General features: G+C 41.1%; 1 protein-coding gene across 2 annotated transcripts in view; it reads right to left on the bottom strand.

Moving 5' to 3' along the window:
- The window catches only part of calcrl2 (calcitonin receptor-like 2), a 24,933-nt gene extending 7,862 nt beyond the window's left edge, over window positions 1-17,071 (bottom strand). For both annotated transcript variants that reach the window (XM_079273524.1, XM_079273525.1), the window contains exons 1-8: window positions 16,973-17,071; window positions 6,160-6,217; window positions 5,695-5,866; window positions 3,770-3,877; window positions 3,381-3,493; window positions 2,353-2,444; window positions 1,866-1,995; window positions 1,518-1,671 (exon numbers count right to left, since the gene is read on the bottom strand). In XM_079273524.1, the coding sequence (XP_079129650.1) occupies window positions 1,518-1,671; window positions 1,866-1,995; window positions 2,353-2,444; window positions 3,381-3,493; window positions 3,770-3,877; window positions 5,695-5,866; window positions 6,160-6,217; window positions 16,973-17,022 (877 nt within the window). In that variant the 5' untranslated portion in view covers window positions 17,023-17,071. The remainder of the gene's footprint in view (window positions 1-1,517; window positions 1,672-1,865; window positions 1,996-2,352; window positions 2,445-3,380; window positions 3,494-3,769; window positions 3,878-5,694; window positions 5,867-6,159; window positions 6,218-16,972) is intronic.
- Between the last annotated feature and the right edge of the window lie 1,051 nt (window positions 17,072-18,122).

Raw genomic sequence — 18,122 nt, 5'->3', positions numbered from 1 at the left:
TGGTATTTCTTTGACCAGCTTCAAAGAAATAGTTCGACATTTTGGGAAATATTCGGACGCACTTTCTTGCCGGGAGTTAGAAGAGAAGATCGGCCTGTTCAGTATGAAGCTGGAACCACGAGACGGATAGCTTAGCTTAGCATAAAGACACGGGAAAACAGCTAGCCTGGCTGTGTTAGAAAGTAACAAAACAGCACCTGGAAAACGCACAAATGAACATGTTCCATGTCATTTTTTAAGTCCACACAGAAACCCAAGTCTAAATACAACAATTTGCGGTTAAGTGTTAAGTGCTTAAGGCTTAAGGCTTAAGTGTTAAGCGAAACTAACTGGCTGCCGGCTGTAGCTTCAAATTGGTCGCACATAAATGACGTCTGGTCTTCATCTTCTCATGTAACGCAAGAGGCGAATATGCACTTTTTCCCCCAAGTGTTTAACTGTTTCTTTAAGTTTGCAACTTCAAGCAACTTCCTCAACTTAAGTTACTACATACATATTAAGTCCAAGGGCCATGTGAGTAGAATTTGGTGGCATCTAGCGGTGAAGTTGCAGAATGCGACCAACTGAAACTTCTACCGTGTGCCAAGCGTGTAGGAGAAGTACGGTAGCCAACACGAAAAACATGAATTGCCCTCTCAAAGGCCAGTGTTTGGTTTGTCCATTCTGGGCTACTGTAGAAACATGCTCCCTATGTAGACATAAACGGCTCATCCTAAGCTAACGAAACACAGCACATCTTATTTTCAAGTGATTATACACGAAAGAAAACATACTTATTAATATTCCTAAATGACACTGGCCCTAGAAAGAAAGCTGAAGTCAGAAAGCTTTCAGCTCCTGCACTGACAACAGCGAGTTCAAAGTAAAGGTGACGCGGAGGACATGCTCGTTACAGGCACCTTGTACCGTACGGATATAAAAAGATGTGAGACGTAAAATAATCCATTACTAAGAGCTGGATGCCTGCATGAGAGCTGAAATGAAAAGCCCACTTATCTAAGCGCAGGCACATCCAGCCGTCAAGGTTACATTTATGTATTGAATTATGCAGTAAATATGATGTTTTTTAAGTGCAACAGAATAATTCACAACTAATTTCAGAGCCGCATATTGCAGAAGCTCTCATTATATTCAGGTGAGTAAATGGCACTTGAATTTGGAGGAGTTAACAGTTAACCTTGAAACTGTCGGTAGCAGTAACTCTTCAGTTGAAGTGTTGCTCGTAGGGTACAATGAGGTAGCATAATTAGCATCTTGCTCGTGAATGATAGCCATAATCGCCCACAAATTGCAACTGTAATGTATTGCATTCATGCAATTCCTTCATATTTGTCTTGCAACCTGCTGGCAGCACATCCTCATGCAGTGTGATGCTTAAATGCTGTCTCTGTAGACCTTGAATCTTCCAGGTCCTCCGCCCCCACTGTAAATGTATACAGTGCAGTGGTTGTTTCATATGCATACGACCAGAAGATGGAAGCACTGAAACTCAAAAGGAAATAGTTGGGGAAACTCACCCCATCCCAGGACGTAGTACCAGAAGAGCTGCTGTTCCCCGACAAAGACGGCCACGATGATGAGCGTGTGGAGGTAGATGCCCTCACACAGCATCCAGAAGTAGTTGGAGGTGGACATGTACATATTAAGCACAGCCAGGACCTTACAGCTCACCTGACAGGGACAGGAAACCAAGCCCACACTTTTGAGTGACGCACTCAAATTTTGGACTAGAATTCCTAATGAGCACGCCGTTAAGTTAAGTGTGGGACTTTTTATTCAAAACATTTTTTAACATGGGGGGGTAAATTAGTCAAGCGAACTGAAATCCATTGGTGCTATGGTGAAAGAGACATTCGGGGACTCACAGGGTTGCTGGCGTTTATGGCTTGGGTGTTGGCCACAGTGAGCGAGAGCCACACTATCGTAACGATGGAGTTCAAGATGAAGGAGAGAAACGTATTCTTGTGGAGGGAGATTCTCTGGCAGCTGAGACTCCTGAAAGAGAGACACAAACGGAGAAAGTGTACTCACCTCTAGATTTTTAAAGGCTCTTACAAACATTGTCGGACTGAAATTGCATGATTATAAGCATTTTCTTGCCAAACTATCCCCACAATTGAAACTATTTACTTTCTCTCCACCGTTACATTCGTTAGATTGACACTAAAACCTCTCACCGTACCAGTTCACCTATTTCACCTCCTTGGTCGACATGCAAGCAGCTCATAGCGGTTTCTAAGCCATCACACACAAACCTGGACACTGAATTGGGAAAAGTCAAAGCAAGAGAGGTATTTGACGACTGTCGAGGTGTTGAGTGTCAGACGCGACACGAGGAAAGTCCTGACTCACTTGAAGTAGGAGAAGATGATCAGACAGATGACCAAGGAGATGATAGACAGGCCGTGACCCACCATGGCCATGTAGTAGAGACTGATGGCAAACTGCAGGGAGGAAAAGTGGTTTATTCGTGATATAAATTCACTTATTAAGAATGGCTTTATTCTAAATTTGAGAAGTGAACGAGCATAGTAAATAGTTTGTTTTGTTCTCAATAGCACAGAGACATAACTCTGCATGTCAGGTGTTGCGTTTGTTTTCTAAGGATGTAAGGAGAGGAAATGGCGTATCAGGGCAGGTGAGGAGCTTTGATCCTTCAGAGATTTTTGACAGTTTGGAGATCGTCAAACTGGTTCACAGCCTCCAGTTCAAAGTCAGACAAAGTCGATAACTTCTGACTATCAGATGTCAACGTCTGTCATAAACCCGTCTGTTGTTTCCTGTAGTGTGTTCAGATTACATTTACAACACCATGCAAAAAGAAAATAGGTGCAATGTTGCATTTGGTCCTCTAACAGTTCACTCTGTAGGGTTTTAGGGAAAGTCAAACAATGTTGTCAAAGTAGTCCAGGAAGCAAATTGTGCTGCACCTAAAACTTCAAGATAAAACAAGACAAGATAAAAAAAATACAACTTTTCAATATCACCACTGTTGTATACTCTCTAAATATAATAGGTTACATTTTTGAAAATTCAATTCTGCACTCAAATCTTAGCTTCATCTTTAAGATTAGAGTCTTTGTACACTTTTATTTTAGTTTAGTATTTTGAACTCTTTTAATGTATAATTTCCTTTGTCTCAGTTTTTCTTACTATTTTAATATTCTACCTCCCTGCAGGTTATTTGTGCATTGTCCCTGTTACAAATAAATATGCTTGAACACATTATTTAAAGGTGCATGGTTATGTGCATCAGTCCACTTTGAAAGAGGGCTGCAAGCCTGGTTTTTTTTGGTGACATTCACCTAATTTGGTCAAAAGTTTAGAACTTTTCCAAACACCGGTAAACTGCTGATCCTCCCATACACATGGTGTTTTACCTTGAGTTTGTCTTTAGTGTAGGCCTGACACTGGGTGTAGTTAGTCCAGACTCTGTTGCTCTCTGGGTGGTGGAACCACTGTCCACCAGGATTACACACTTTGGTCACCTTCTCTGTTGAAACATTATCATTTACACAAACGGTAACATTGTTGATGGTTTGATTGAGGTGCCAAACAGACAATGAAAAGCTGACGTTTTCATGAGAGACCGTCAATTATTTTTGCAAATAAACAGAAAGCAAAAACACAAAAAAATGTACGTGACAAGTTGTCAAGACACTTTACGTTTACACAGACGACCATGAATTAAAAGTAAAAGTACATATCATATAAGACACACAAAATGAACAGCTGTGCTTGCATATGTGCGTGTGCCTTAACGCCTCACCAGCAGCGTCAAAGTCGAAAAAATATTCCGGACACATCTGCATGACAGTCCCTGGAGCTGTGTCCCCCCAGCACAGCCAGCCGTCCCACGTACGGTTACAGAAATGACCTGCAGAGGACGTGACAATTGAACTGACAGAACCTGCGGACAGCAGACATTAAACATGCGTGTGTATGCATTAGCTTTTCAAATGAGTCCTAAATACAACACCGCATGCTGGATAACAATGAGATGAGAGTGAGCGCTGTGTAACCTTCTCCCACCTCTAGTTTCAAAGTGATGTATGCACAAGTGAGGCACCCAATGTTTCCAAAAGACCGCCTTAGCTCTAAATACTGTGTTTATTGAACAGTGTCTCCATCCCTGCCGCTAAATACTAAATTCCATAAATTGCATTATACGTTGTATGTTTTAAAAAGTACACAAAACAGTCATGAAAAACAGATATAAATACTGTACAAATACACAATATGCAGTAACCCCACTTCCATCCCACAGGGAGAGCCTTTCCAAACATCCACGCTCTAGCACACGCTCTAGCACACACACACACTAACATAGAGGCTACATCAACTTTAACGTTACGCTACTGAGCAGCCAACATCTGATCACGCGCTGCAACCTATCACGCTCGGTTGTGCCTGTTAACGAACCAGGCCAAAGAACAGGATGCTCTGTATCGGACAGCCTTGTAAAACAGTAAGTTAACGGTAATAGATATAAAGATCCACATTGAAACTGTACGGTAAGAACATTGGAAGAACATTCGCTGTTTTTCACCATCCCACATTCATATTCTTTTTACGATTCAACTTCTTTCTCTGCTCTTTTATTATAAACAAGGACTCAAACATAATTACCACTTAACATATGAACTACAACAGCTGCTGTGTAATGAGTCTGTGCTGTCAGCTGGCCCGCACAAAGCTGGTCAACAATCGACGGAAACCTGACGGTACCAGGTTGTACTGTGGCATGCTGGGAAAGGGAAAGGGATCACGAAATAGCATTTCAAAGGCAGTGAAGTACTGAGCGGGAGCAACAGGCGCTGGGAAAGAAACAAAGGGCAAGTTTCCTTTCTTTCAGACTCACTTCCGCTCTCTCTTCTCTCTCTCTATCTTAGTGTGTGCACACATTCTAAACTACTAAGCCAGTAATGCATTCATCTAAATCTCCTCTTTGTTCGTAAATGTACCGAAGATACTATTTTAAATAAATGTGTGTGAACGTATTGTGAAATGAAGCAATTACAATTCATCTTGAAATTGAAATTGAATTATAGGCTTCATGTACATTAGGTACATATATATGAAATGTAACTTCTGCATTTAACCCATCCCTAGCTCATTGGGAGCAGTGGGCTGCTGAGAAGCGCCCGGGGAGCGTTTAGGGGTTTCGTGTCTTGCTCAGGGACACTTCAGCACAGGACTTGTATAACCGCCGACCTTGCGGTTGCCGGACGACCCTCTCTACCACATGAGCCACGGCCGCCCCGTGGCTCTTGAGGGGGTCATCGCTGTTCCACATTTCATTGCAATCCACCAACAGAATTAAAGTCAGGGGATCACCAAAGTCAGCAGGATTCATCCTCTGGGGACCATGAATGTCTGTCTAAAATTAAAAAGGCAATCCATCCTATAGTTATTGAGATATTTTAGTCTGGAACCCATGGGATTAATGGCAAGGCAATCTAAGCACAATGAAAACAGAGTAGTTTTAAAATATATCCTGTCTTTAAATGTTTCACTGATATACTTCACTTGTACTGATATACGGTAAGTGATTCAATTTGCAGAGAGAGGGATTTCATTAAAAGTGCTTCAAATCAGGTGCGAAATGTTGTCATTAACAATTACCTGCCATTCGCCAGAAACAAAATGTGATACCAGGACAGCTGTTGAAGAACATTGAGGCAGTCTTCTCACCTTCGTCTGTACGCGGTGGATCGTGGATGATCTTCATGTAGCACTGGAACTGAGCGGCCAGGATCTCAGGTCGGGACTTTGTTAGTCCGGATATGTTGCTGAAGTTCTCCTGCTGCTTGTCAACCGCGTTCTCCATAGTCGCCATGGACCCCACATCCTCACACTGGGACACCTGGGTAAAAAAAACAAGAAATCACATTTTCCTCCTGACGTAATGTGATTGTTGCATAAGTTGTGATGAGAAAATGAAAAGAAAGAAAAAGGTTGACTGAGGAACAGAGCAAGTGGGTTTTTAGGAGCACATGTAACCGATAAACACTGAGATATATTGGGTGAAAATGCAACGTAATGGTGGGAAGGTACCAGAAAGAAATGATACTGTGTGTAAAAACCCGCATAGTGTACACATTTATTGTGTCAAAGGCATCTACATGTATGCAGACACGCACACATGATTGCACTCACCTCTGTGCACAACGCCAGTGCAACTATCAGTGAGAGTGTCAGGGTCTTCCACATGTTTCTAAAAGATGAAACGAGAACAAGGACAATGCGATTATTAGACATTTCTTCACACCAGTAAGCCGCTATTTGTTCCAGAACTGTGGTTCTTCAAGTATTCTACATACGTATGCAGCATAACACAAACAAGGTACAACTTCTGCACATCTGAGCTTTGAGCTAAGTGCGAATGTCAGTATGCTAACACAACAACAGTAAAAACATGCTGAGTCTTAATCTTAGTTTAGTGTATGTATTATAATTACACAAAAATCCATAAACCTAATGGCAGCTTTTTTGACTAAGAGTCCCTGAAATGAAAAACAAAAGAAAAGGCCTGTTGTGATTTAAATTCAAATGGTTTGTGTGAGCTTGTGGTCTCACAAGTGTGTGTATGTATGTTCGTTCACGGTGTGTGTATTTTCTCATCTATCAAGACAGGAAGTTCATGCTCGCCACTCAGGGTCAGAGAAAACAGATGTGTGTTTGTTGTTATTTTGAGGTGAAAAGGGCAGCAAGTTCCCCTTAGCGTGTCCTCTCTAATGAGCCAAACAAGGGTGAGATGAGTACTAAGAAGTCATAAGAGAGAGAGAGAGAGGGGAGAGGCAGTCTCTGAAAAACAACACATGACACATAAAGTGTCTCTTTGGTGGGGAAAGATGATGGGAGGGAGGAGACTGGCTACACCTCAAGGCCAGCATGGCACCACATAATAACTTCAGCTGTGTCCTTTCATTTAGTTGTAAATGCAATAAAATGCTGGAGTGCAGAATAGTGCTGCATATGCCGCCTTTGGAGTTGAAGACAAAGGAGCCAATCAGCTTCATGCTTATTAAAACCCGGCCTTCTCTCGAGCACTACTCTGAAAAGGTGAATTTGTCTCCACAGCGGTAATTACGTGAACTACTGTCATCCCCGTGCATTTCTTTCCCCCATGATATCACATTTCTGCTGTGCAGATGACATGTTCAATGTTCAAGAGCAGAAGTTTAGTTTTTAAAGAGAACCGTAAAACCAATTTAAAGATACCAAACATATCAAGTGAATTACAGACAAATATATCAAATGACGCACGTTGAGAATTGTCACATGATAAAAATAATTCATGGGTTTGAATATTTAAGTAGTTTGTCAAACAGTTTGTTTATTGTCAAACTTGCAGGTCAAAATGTTTTAGCGCAATAACTGTGACAGATAGTTAAATGGAATATTGGAAACAGAACGGCTCAAGAGAAAAAGCGCCAGTTTGAATGTTATAAGCAGTAACAGTAATTCATGCCAAAAAGCTCCTCTTTCAGGGAACAGTAACAAAACATTTTGACAGTTGAGAGCAGGGGGAAGAGATGGAGAAAGAAAGTAGAGAGAAACTTCTCTGCGTCAGGAGTGTGAGGGTTTCGGGAACCAGTGCTGTGAATAGTACAAAAATAATCATCCAATCTTTATTTGGATTTTCCTTTTTTCTTTCCATCTACTTACATAGCGCAAGAGATGCGTGTCTGAGGGGAAGAAAAAAAAAAGACATAGCCCAGAATCAACTGAAGCATCTTAATAAATGATGTTCGACGGAGCATTCAAAGCAGAATTCATTACATTCTCAGTGATTTTGTGCAATGACATTGGGAAAAGGTGAGCAGGAGCACGGGTGACTACAGGGCTGAGGAGAGACAGGTGAAACTAGTGAGGGCGAGGCAGACAATCAAAAGGGCGGGAAAACAAACAAAGGAAGGAAGTAAAACAGGAGGAGCTAACTTCAGAATAAAAGCGGGAAAGTAAAAAAATAAAAAGATGAATAACGGTCCAGGCTAAACTTAAAATGTCAGAGGACATGAGCCGGACTGTGACGAAAACTTTTAGATTTAATTAGAATAATTTATGATTAAAACACCATTCAATAACAACTGAAGAACGAATGCCCTTCTGCCCATTATATACAAAGCTGCTTCTGGCGATGTATTGTTCCCCATCCGGACTTCTAAGTGAACTGTAAATCCAAGGACACACACACACACACACACTCTCACACACTGAAATACCTTGGCAGTACTCGCTGTGTGCCATTGGAACCAACGAACACAGCGCAAAATGTATCATGTGAACAGCAGCCAAGTAGTTTGGTTCGTTTTTTGTTTTCTGGGAACAATACAAGCTGAAAGGTCAGATACAGAGGAAATACTTAGTAATACAACAACGAGCACTCTGACAATATAAGCTGAGGAAGGTGCAGAGACGCAAAAATCACAGGGAAATGGAAACATGTCTAGCAAAAAGTTTGAACTAGGTTCATATTTGAACAAATAAAGATTTGTGTCTAAACTTATTTTCATTGTCTGGATAAACAACTTCTTTTTTCTTCTGTTTAAACTCGGGACACACACACACACACACACACACACACACAGGCCGACATCTACCCTACCACTCTATTGTTCTTTCTCCTCTCTCGTGTTATCTCGCGTTGCTGTTCTTGGACAGTCTTTCGTCTCAACCTGCCCCTTTCTCCTCTGTATTTTCTCTCCTACACGGTCGTCTGTCAGCGTTTATCTCGGTCGCTCTGTCTCGCGTTTGGGTATGTGTGTGTCCCTGACTCTGCTCAGCCCCTCTGCATTTCACTTCATTTCACATCCTGTTGGTCAGCTCGATCCTGCAAAGTGATTCAGGACATTAATGCAAAAATCCCTCAATGACCCTTTAAAGGGGAGCGATACCGATTTTACACATCAAAGTCTGTTTACAGGTCTTGTACTGCAGATGTGACAAAAGTTGTGGAAAGCCTTCTGTGGCGAGCTGCATGAAGTCAGATGCTGATGCAATAGTTGAGATAAAAACTTTTACACTCTCCATGGTGAGTCAAACAATATTATTAAAATGTTGATGGAGTTCTCTTTTACAAATGCTGTTTCTGTCTTTGTAGCCAACTTTTATTTAAAGGATACGTTTAGAGATATTAAATATTTTTCTTACTATCAATAAAACCCCATGATAACCAAAACCTGCTATGAATTGATTGACAAGTATTGCCTGTGTCTGCAAAGCCTAACATAGCTTAGTCCTCTGTGCGCTATAGCTCCATGATTGTCCAAAAACTGTTAACAACTCACAACTGGAGCATATGTTACACTGGGTGACATGCTACTTCCCTACAATGAACATGGGTCCTGTCGTTTATCCTGAGTCCTGCTGCACTCAGAAGTGCACTAAAACTGGGACTGAAAATAGTCCCCAATAAATATACAATTTCCTCTTGCTGGAGTGTCTGCTGCTGTATAAATAGCACTACGGCTGATGATATAAAAGTAGATCCCTAATAATTGCTGGTGTCTCTGTTGGTAGATACATCTCCTGATCTCACCACAGTCCTTTAAAGGAGTCTTGATTTCTTCCTCCAGTGTGATGTTTGGATGGTCTGAGTCATTGTCGAACTGGAATGCTTGTCTGGTAACAGCTGCGGAAACACTGCTGAGCCACAAGTACACCATGTGTGGGGAAACTTAAACTCATAATATCACATCAGGAGAAAGCCATCCAGCAAAATAAAAATATATATATAAAAGTGTCAGCCTTCAAAAATCCACATCAGACCATATAATGCCATCAATCTGGCATTCTCTTGGCAAACGGAGCGCTCAAGATGAGTGATGTTTCAAATGAATGCGTCTTTTGTCTGCAGAAATCACGCTCCGGGCAACAAGCACACAACACTCACAGTGATGACACGGTCCTATTCGTTTCAGGAAGCACGCTGAACAGAATCAAAAATCCGACCCGGAGGTGACCAAACATTCAAACAGCTTCCTGTCACTTGAGGCTAAACTGCCACGTCACAAGGGTTTCAGGCAAAGAGGTGGAAATGATGACTACATTAACAAGGGATTAAATATCTATTGAATGTAAAGATGAGGTTTTGATTGGCTCAAGGAGGGACACCTGACAATTATATGAGGAAATGTGTCTGAGCCTCAGGATCTTTATATTGAGAAGCATTCCAAGGGAGACTAACCTCAACTGAGGAAATGAAACGTGCTTCTCCTGAGCCAAAAGTCCATATAATGCCTCACGATAATAGAACAAGTAAATGTCAGCGGTATTATTGTAACCCTATTTTTTTTTTATCTCTTAGGATGTGGCTCACTGGGACACGTAGTCTGGCACAGACCAGAGACTCCCAGCAACAGACAACAAAGTGGGAGGACAACATCATTCATTTAGAAAAAGCTTTCTTGAGCTTTGTTAAAAGAACAAGTTTTGTTTTGTTTCATCCCCTTCAAATGTTTACCTATAGTAATATTTCATACATTAAGTTACTTACTGATGAACTGCTGTCATCAATCAGTGACGTCCTACATTTCCCAGTGTCCCTTTGGAAAACATCCAACAAATGGTAATTTTCCATTTAGAAGCATAAGTATACTCTGCATCCTCTGCAGTGTATTTCTTACAGTGTAATGTTGAATTTCTGCACAAAATAAATGAAATTTAAATTTTAAAATCTGACGTGCTGACACAAAAACCTGTTGAAACATATTTGATCAAACTCCACTGTAGATGCTGAAGATATCTAATGTCTCTATGTCTGGTTAGTATCCACCACAATGGGGAAAAAAACCACGAGGACTCTCAGTGTACATTTATGTCACTCCACATCCTCAAACCTCACTGTGAGAGTCATTCCGCTCTCATGGGATCATGGGCTGATGGGAAATCTAAACATTGCTGTTTTGTTACACCAGATTTAGCTCCTTTGGCCATTGCACCCAGTAACACGGACCGCGGATGCTGCTGTGACGTTTGTCCCGACCCCAGAGGTCATTATTGCCAGAGGTAATGTTTTTTATGGGAAGAGGGACTTCAATATCAGCTCCAGGGACGTGCACATTTCCCTCAAAAATGCTGTAATTGGATGCAGTTGCTTTTGGCGAAGTGTCGAAGTAAATTTGAGAAAATACAGACACACGGATGTAAGATATGCTTAGGGGAGAAAAGCCTGGACTAGAAACTTCCATGAAACATAACTTAGGAGCCTTGAGAGCAAATAGCTGACTGGAATGTTTCTGATGCTGTCAACGACAAAGGAGAAAAGAACATTTCATTATCAAATTACGAACTATTTAAGGAAACAAAAACAAGTCCAAATTAAAAGCAACAATTGAGCGTTGTGCTGCAGATGGGAGTGTGTTTGGCAGAGATGTGATAAAATACCAGAAAGACAACACCAGGGAGAACCAAAGGGAGCTAAATACACAGCCAATCACTCCTGAGCTCACCAAGAATGAGAAACAATGGTCTAAACCCGCCGCAGAACCCAAACCACAAACTAGGGCTGCAATTGACAATTATTTTAATTGTTAATTGCCGGTATTAATTCCAAGGGGATTTCTTTCAATAGAACCAGCACATATTTACATTTGGGAAGATAGAACCAGAATTATAGAAATTGAAAACACAACAGAATTGCCAGAACAGAACAGAACATCTGAAATTGACGACCAATTATTAGAATTAATGAATTTTCTGTATATCGTGTGTTCCATCCACCAAACTCTTCAAACTACAATGTATACTATCAGTACCAATAGCCTACAAGAATGCAAAAATAGGCCTTCTCCATAACAAGACCTGAATTCAAAGTATTGAATTGTTATCAGCAAAATGTTAGTATCAAAAGTATACATTCTGGTTCTGGTAAAAAAAAAAAAAAAAGGTCCCACTGTTATATTCTTCTATATGACACTGTAGTTTATTTACTCTCTATACAGATAGTTTAGTCTGGTGGTTCCCAACACAGGGGTCAGGCCCCTGAAAAGGGTCACAAGATAAATCTAAAGGGGTTGTAAGATGATTAATGAGGTGGCAAAGAAGTAAAAACAGAGTTCTGTTACAAAGTTGTGTCATCGTTCCTGTGGGCTTTGGAGTGAATCTTTGCTTTTTTGTGAACTGTTGAATAATTCTACCTCTTTGGGCCTCAAACTGTTCTATAGATCGTCTGAGAAGTTTAGAGGCACAAACACTCTTTGATGTAACTGCTAACAACTCTTAATCATGACAGGGGGCCCCGACTAGACACTGATTCATCGTAACTTCATTTCATAAAGGTATCACATGTTTTTAATGTAGAATCTTAATTTAACAAACTAAGTGCAACACTCGTACCCGCAGTGCTATTCATCAGTCTTGTTTTGGTGTGCGTTGCCTATAGTTTTGGAGATATCGTCTGTAGAGATGTCTGCTTTCTCTCCAACATAATCTCCAGTAATCATGACCAGGTTACCCAAGATAATCCACAGACTTTGTTGTGAGCAGCTTCATGTGAGCCGAGTGCCATCTAGTCCCATTATACAGGAGAGAAGGCAGACATCTCTAACGATATCTCTAACACTCTGCAACTCCCACCGAAAACAATCTAGACTGATAAATAGCACTACAGGTAAGAGGAAACATGTATTTTTGATTTTGGAGGAACTGTTCATTGATGTTCATTATTGCTATTTATTTTTTATTCCAGCAGGGATCCAGAGAGCAACAAACCCCAAGCCTTGTGTGCATGTATGAATATATGTATGTATGCCAGGGGAGGTGGAGGAAGGATGAAGGTTGAGGAGGATCTTCCTCTGCCGTCCTGCAACCACTTCCTCCCTTCTCTCCCCCCTCTGCACGTCTAAACAGCCCAACAGGTTAAAAATAAGCCATTGTTACACGAACACAAAGGGACTAGTGAGATGACAAAGCCTTTTAGTATGAACACACAAAGTCTGTTCGACAATCGAAACGTGAGGACATTTACTGTTACAGAGTTATCTGAAGTATCGGGCTACAATTTATGATTATTTTCATAATCGATTGTTATATCCGCCAGGAGATTATGTATTTGGCTCTGCGTTTGTGCGTCTCTGTGTCTGTCTGTCCATGCTAATCTCTCATACTGATATGGCTCCATCAGCCTGATATCTGTCGTGCTCATTTATTACTGTATACTCAAAGACCTCTTGTGGTTGCGGTGATTCACACAATGTCATTTTATTGACAACATATTGTATTCACTGTTTTGTCACTGACTGCTGACCTCACTATTCATAAACCAGCCGTTAAGTGCTCAAGCCCTGCTCCAGTTTGGACTCTTGTTTACCGACTGTTTGTTCTTCTCTTGATTCGAAAGCCGAACACTATCGTATGTATTTAGCCTATTTATAACTGTTGCTCAGCAAATCACAAGCTGAACCGAGTGCTGACTACAACGGAGTGCATCTATTCATGTAGGAGAGCTAGTTAGCTGTGGGGTGCACTTTTCTTGAGTCCTCAGTCAATCAACGAAGCATTTGGTCTATAAAATGTCAACAAACTGGAAATTCGCACGGTGACATCTCAAACTGTTCTAAGTCTGACCAACAGCCCTTATCTTGCAGCTGGATTCAAGCGACGTCACATGATCACGCTCCGACAGCGCTTCACGATCGGAGCTCATTTCCACCGATGACCATAGTTTGTAAAAACGTCCTACCTGTCACTTGTTGCAGTTTCATCCTTTTATCACTCCTGTACACCAGTCTACCACAGTATGCTATGTTATGTAAAGACTGACACTAGCTGGAGGTGAATGAGAGCCATTAATTCATGTTAAATGCAATGAGTTCAAAAGTACTGTGAACCTTTAGAGGTAGCAAATAATTCTTTGTCGGTTCCTCACTCGGGGTCAATACATTTCACATCATACACATTCCCGAGTCAATGTTTTACATATATATATATATATATATATATATATATATATATATATATATATATATATATATATATATATATATATATATATATATATATACTGTATATAAATTGAAAATATGAAATAATGCATCTTTAAGGGCAGCTACTTTGACATGCAGTGCACCTAAAAATGAATTAACACACAACATCCTGTAATGACGACAAGGAGGTCCAAATACAGGTTTAACGGGGCACTTAAAAGATCAAATGTTTTGGAGCTAGTTGAGGATTAAAGAGGCGTATCCATCTGGAACATGAGTTGATCTGCATACGATATATAGCGTGACGTTTTTTTGCACATCTTTTTAACCCCATCTGTTAAAGTCCAGTGCTTTCAGTGGAACGTGGTGCTCTTCACCCTGTCTGGTCCTGTATCGCCCCTCGAGAGCCAGCACACCAGCAAGCACCCAGATTTACAACATAAAACCGAGCTGTCCGTGTATGAGTGATTACGGACTTGGTGGTTTTCCCATAGCTGGACCCAAATATAGCTCCTCCAGCTTGGGAGCTATGGCCGTGTCTTTGTGTATTTGTTGTCCCCGGGGGCTACAAAAGCAGCAGGGGCCCGCACAGAACGGAGAATGGAGGCATTGCTCCCTCGACACGATGGTCGAACCACGATACGATCACAGCGACATCCCCTCAAGTCCTCCATCCGAGCAAGAGCAAAAGCTCTCCCACCAGACAGCTGACTGCCATGTGGGCCATGGTGAGAGAGACCAAGATACAAAAGTCCCCCCCCCCCCCCCCACCTATCAGTCAGTGTGGGAGGCGTGTGGGAGGCAGCACACCCTGACACAGTTCTCAGATATGGTCAGCCTGACACCACGTTCATCACCAAAGTATCTACTCTCATTCTTTTTTTTATCCCGTTTCTCATTTCATCTCACAGAGGTCTTGCCCAAAAGAATTACCTAAACCCTGTCTTGCTCCATCACTTAGTCACAAAAGAAACCCTCATATTTCCTCCCTGTAAAAATGATGACTCAATTCAATTGTTGTCATCAACGAGGTGGCTCTCATTGTCGAAGCAGCCTTGATTCCCTCAAAGGAGTGTCAACTGAAGTTTTCTACAGTTTTATTGCATGAAAACAAACACAATAGAGGGAGTTTATATTGTTCATGAATCAAATGACAGGAAAATCTTTGCCACTCTTAACTACAAACCACCCTGCAATTATTTGTGTGCAACCCTGACGTGTCAGTTATCTTGCCCCCGAGTCTAAAATAAGCACAAGTTTTTTTGGATGGGGGGGGGGGGGGGGGGTTGTGTTATGAAATGGAAGGGGGGTTGACTGGAGAGTGAGTTGGGGGTTGGGGACCAAAGTAGCTGCCAAAACACTTATTAATACACTATTAGCGGCCTGGCAAGAGCAGGTTGTTCCAGTCCAAGACCCGCTGGGGCTCCGGTCTGGGGTGAAAGTTTCCCACGGACAGACGCGAGGGTCAGACTGTGTAAAGGGTCCGGGAATTCAGAAGCTAAGAGAGGAGCTGGTGTCAGATCGATGTCCTGGGAGCGAGGGTTACAACTTGACCACACTGGCAGGGAGGGGTAAAGCCTGTTCCTGAAGACGCCTCGCCGAAATGGAACCAATTACAGACAGAAACCCATGCAAAGCAAGCAGGGAAATAAGCCTCTGCTGGTGAAATAAAAGCTGCCCGGCAAATTTCACAGAGGCCGAGGATGGTATGACAATAATATTAGAGAGCCTCACTTTATTACAGAGAGTGACAAGTAAGATTGCATATATATAGTGGGATATATATATATATATATATATATATATATATATATATATATATATATATATACACACACAGTATACAAGTCTGCTTTCGATGAGGATCCAAGGGAGCACCTCCAGCGGGTCTGTAGGGTTTACATGGGGATGTGCAAAAATCACACAGGAGAAATGCAAATTCTGGGAGAAAATAACAAAGCACTCGTCAGGCCTGCTGCTGCTGGGAGCAGGGTAAATGTAGCCCTGTGTGTCTATGCTGCCGTGGTATACCTGCATTGTTTCCCTCTGTGTTGGTGCTTTGGATGCGGGCTGAATATCAGCCACAGGAAATCCAACTCTACCGTTCTGTTTCGTTTGCAAACTGCATCATTTTGTAAGACAGATAAGCTTCTTTTTTTTTGGTTGTCATGAGAGCTGAAACCCTTTAGTCATTTATATTTAGGTTATATTTAGTATGTACAGATGCACCTGCAGGTTACTTCATGCTTTTAAAAGCTGTTGTCTTAAAAGCTGCTTAAAGCTCGATTGAGTCCAAGAGCTCTCCGCTCATGACAGGAAACACTGCCAGCTTCCAGTAAACGACCACAAATCGCTGCAATACTGCCCATCTTTTCTGTCACTTCATTCATTTCCCCCCTCCATCCCGTATGCTGACCATGGGACTCGTTTTCCATCTGCTGTGTTTCACATTCGTGGAGATAATCACAGCGACACTCTCCATTCAACTCTATTCTATTTCTATTCATATCCTTAGAATTGCAACTGTAGAGGCAGGCAACAAGCCAACTCAGGGTGTGACCTGCATTCATCCTCAATGATATACTTTGTGACCCTGTGAGGAAAAAACCGTTATATTCCTTTAATATTACTGTGAGAACTTTTAGTGTGTCTGTAGCAGTCAATGGTTGCTTTATGGAGACCTTAATGTGGTTTGTGATAATAAACAGTCATATACTATTCCTATAGTTTTCTTATGGTAGTTTTGTTCTTTACGTATACACTTTACAATCCCCATAAAGACTTTTATTCATGAACATTATTAGAAGCATTATACAAAAGTAGTTTTATAGAAGTATAAATGTTTTCTAATAGTAGGCCTACCATTATTATTGTTGACTCTTGCATAGCCGTAGTTCTCTTTCATCCTGAACTCATGGACACATTTCACGCGACCACATTCAAGTCAAGCCTCATAAAACCACTGCAATAAGTGACGCCTGGATTGTTCTGGCAGCCTGATTTTTCTTTTTAAAGAGAGAAAGCAGAGACTCGATGCTTACCTTTTCTTTGAGGGCGCCGTCAAACTGCTTTTTCCTCCAAATATTCCCATGCTCGCATGATCCGCGCAGAGAGGGGTATCATGCTGCCCATCTGACAACACTGACCAACCTCGACTGCTCAGCCACAGCTGTCTAGCTGGGCACAGTGTCAAATGCATGTTTTCCTGTTGCCACTTTCAAACTAAAACACGCCAATAAAGTAGGCTGCTGCATAATGTATTTAATGAGCACACAAATTCAGCTTTTGGAGCACAGGTAGTGACCAATAGAAAATTATGTTCTACTTTAGTCAGATCATACTTATGACACTGCAGATGCATTTTAAAAAAAATCTAAAAAAAACATGTATTATATTGTCCAATTCAAAGTCTTCACAATTAACAAGAAGCATGTTCAGCCAGTAAGGAAGCCAGAATAAAAGAGGCTTAGTAAACTTGATACCGCACCAGTATGGGTTGGATTCACACTCCTGGTTGAAGGCAAGAGAGAACATTATTTGTTTAAAGAAATAATAATATAATATGACCTGTACACTCAATTCTATTTCATATTTTTCCGAAGTGACAAATTAGAAGTCTTTATTCTGACGGGGAGGATTAACTTCCGGTCTCATCTTGGTCGTCTCCGTTAGTGTGACCAAGAAAACGGTCGTGTAATATTTGGACACTTGAGGCTCAGTCGTTGTTTCAAAAACCAGCTGGTACAGGCATTATATTAACAAGAGGCTCGAGACATTAGACGTTTATGTGTGCTGGATTTGTTTTATTCTACCCCACAATGAAAAAAATAAATCATAATCGAGGTATGTCACACAGTATCCGTAAAGTAAGAGCATTAAATAGGATCAATAATAATAATACTATTACCTATAATAATAATAATAATAATAATAATAACAACAACAACAACAACAACAACAACAACAATAAAAAATAGGAATAATACAATGGTTATGATTATAACCATTGTATTATGGTATACAGGAAAAAGCAGCCGTTAAAAAAGCAAAACAAAGTGATATAACTTCCTGGGTTTCATTCCAGCAAAACACTGGTGATTTCAGTTTATTGTAATGTAATGTCATATTTTTGTCGCTTATGAAACAAGAAAAATATATAATGATGAGATAATTTAGCAAGTTGTTTCAAGC

The sequence above is a fragment of the Melanostigma gelatinosum genome (genome assembly GCF_949748355.1).
Source record: "Melanostigma gelatinosum genome assembly, chromosome: 8".
NCBI classification, from domain to species: domain Eukaryota; kingdom Metazoa; phylum Chordata; class Actinopteri; order Perciformes; family Zoarcidae; genus Melanostigma; species Melanostigma gelatinosum.
The sequence above is the reverse complement of the archived record's forward strand: the minus strand, read 5'-3'. Positions and strand labels throughout refer to the sequence as shown.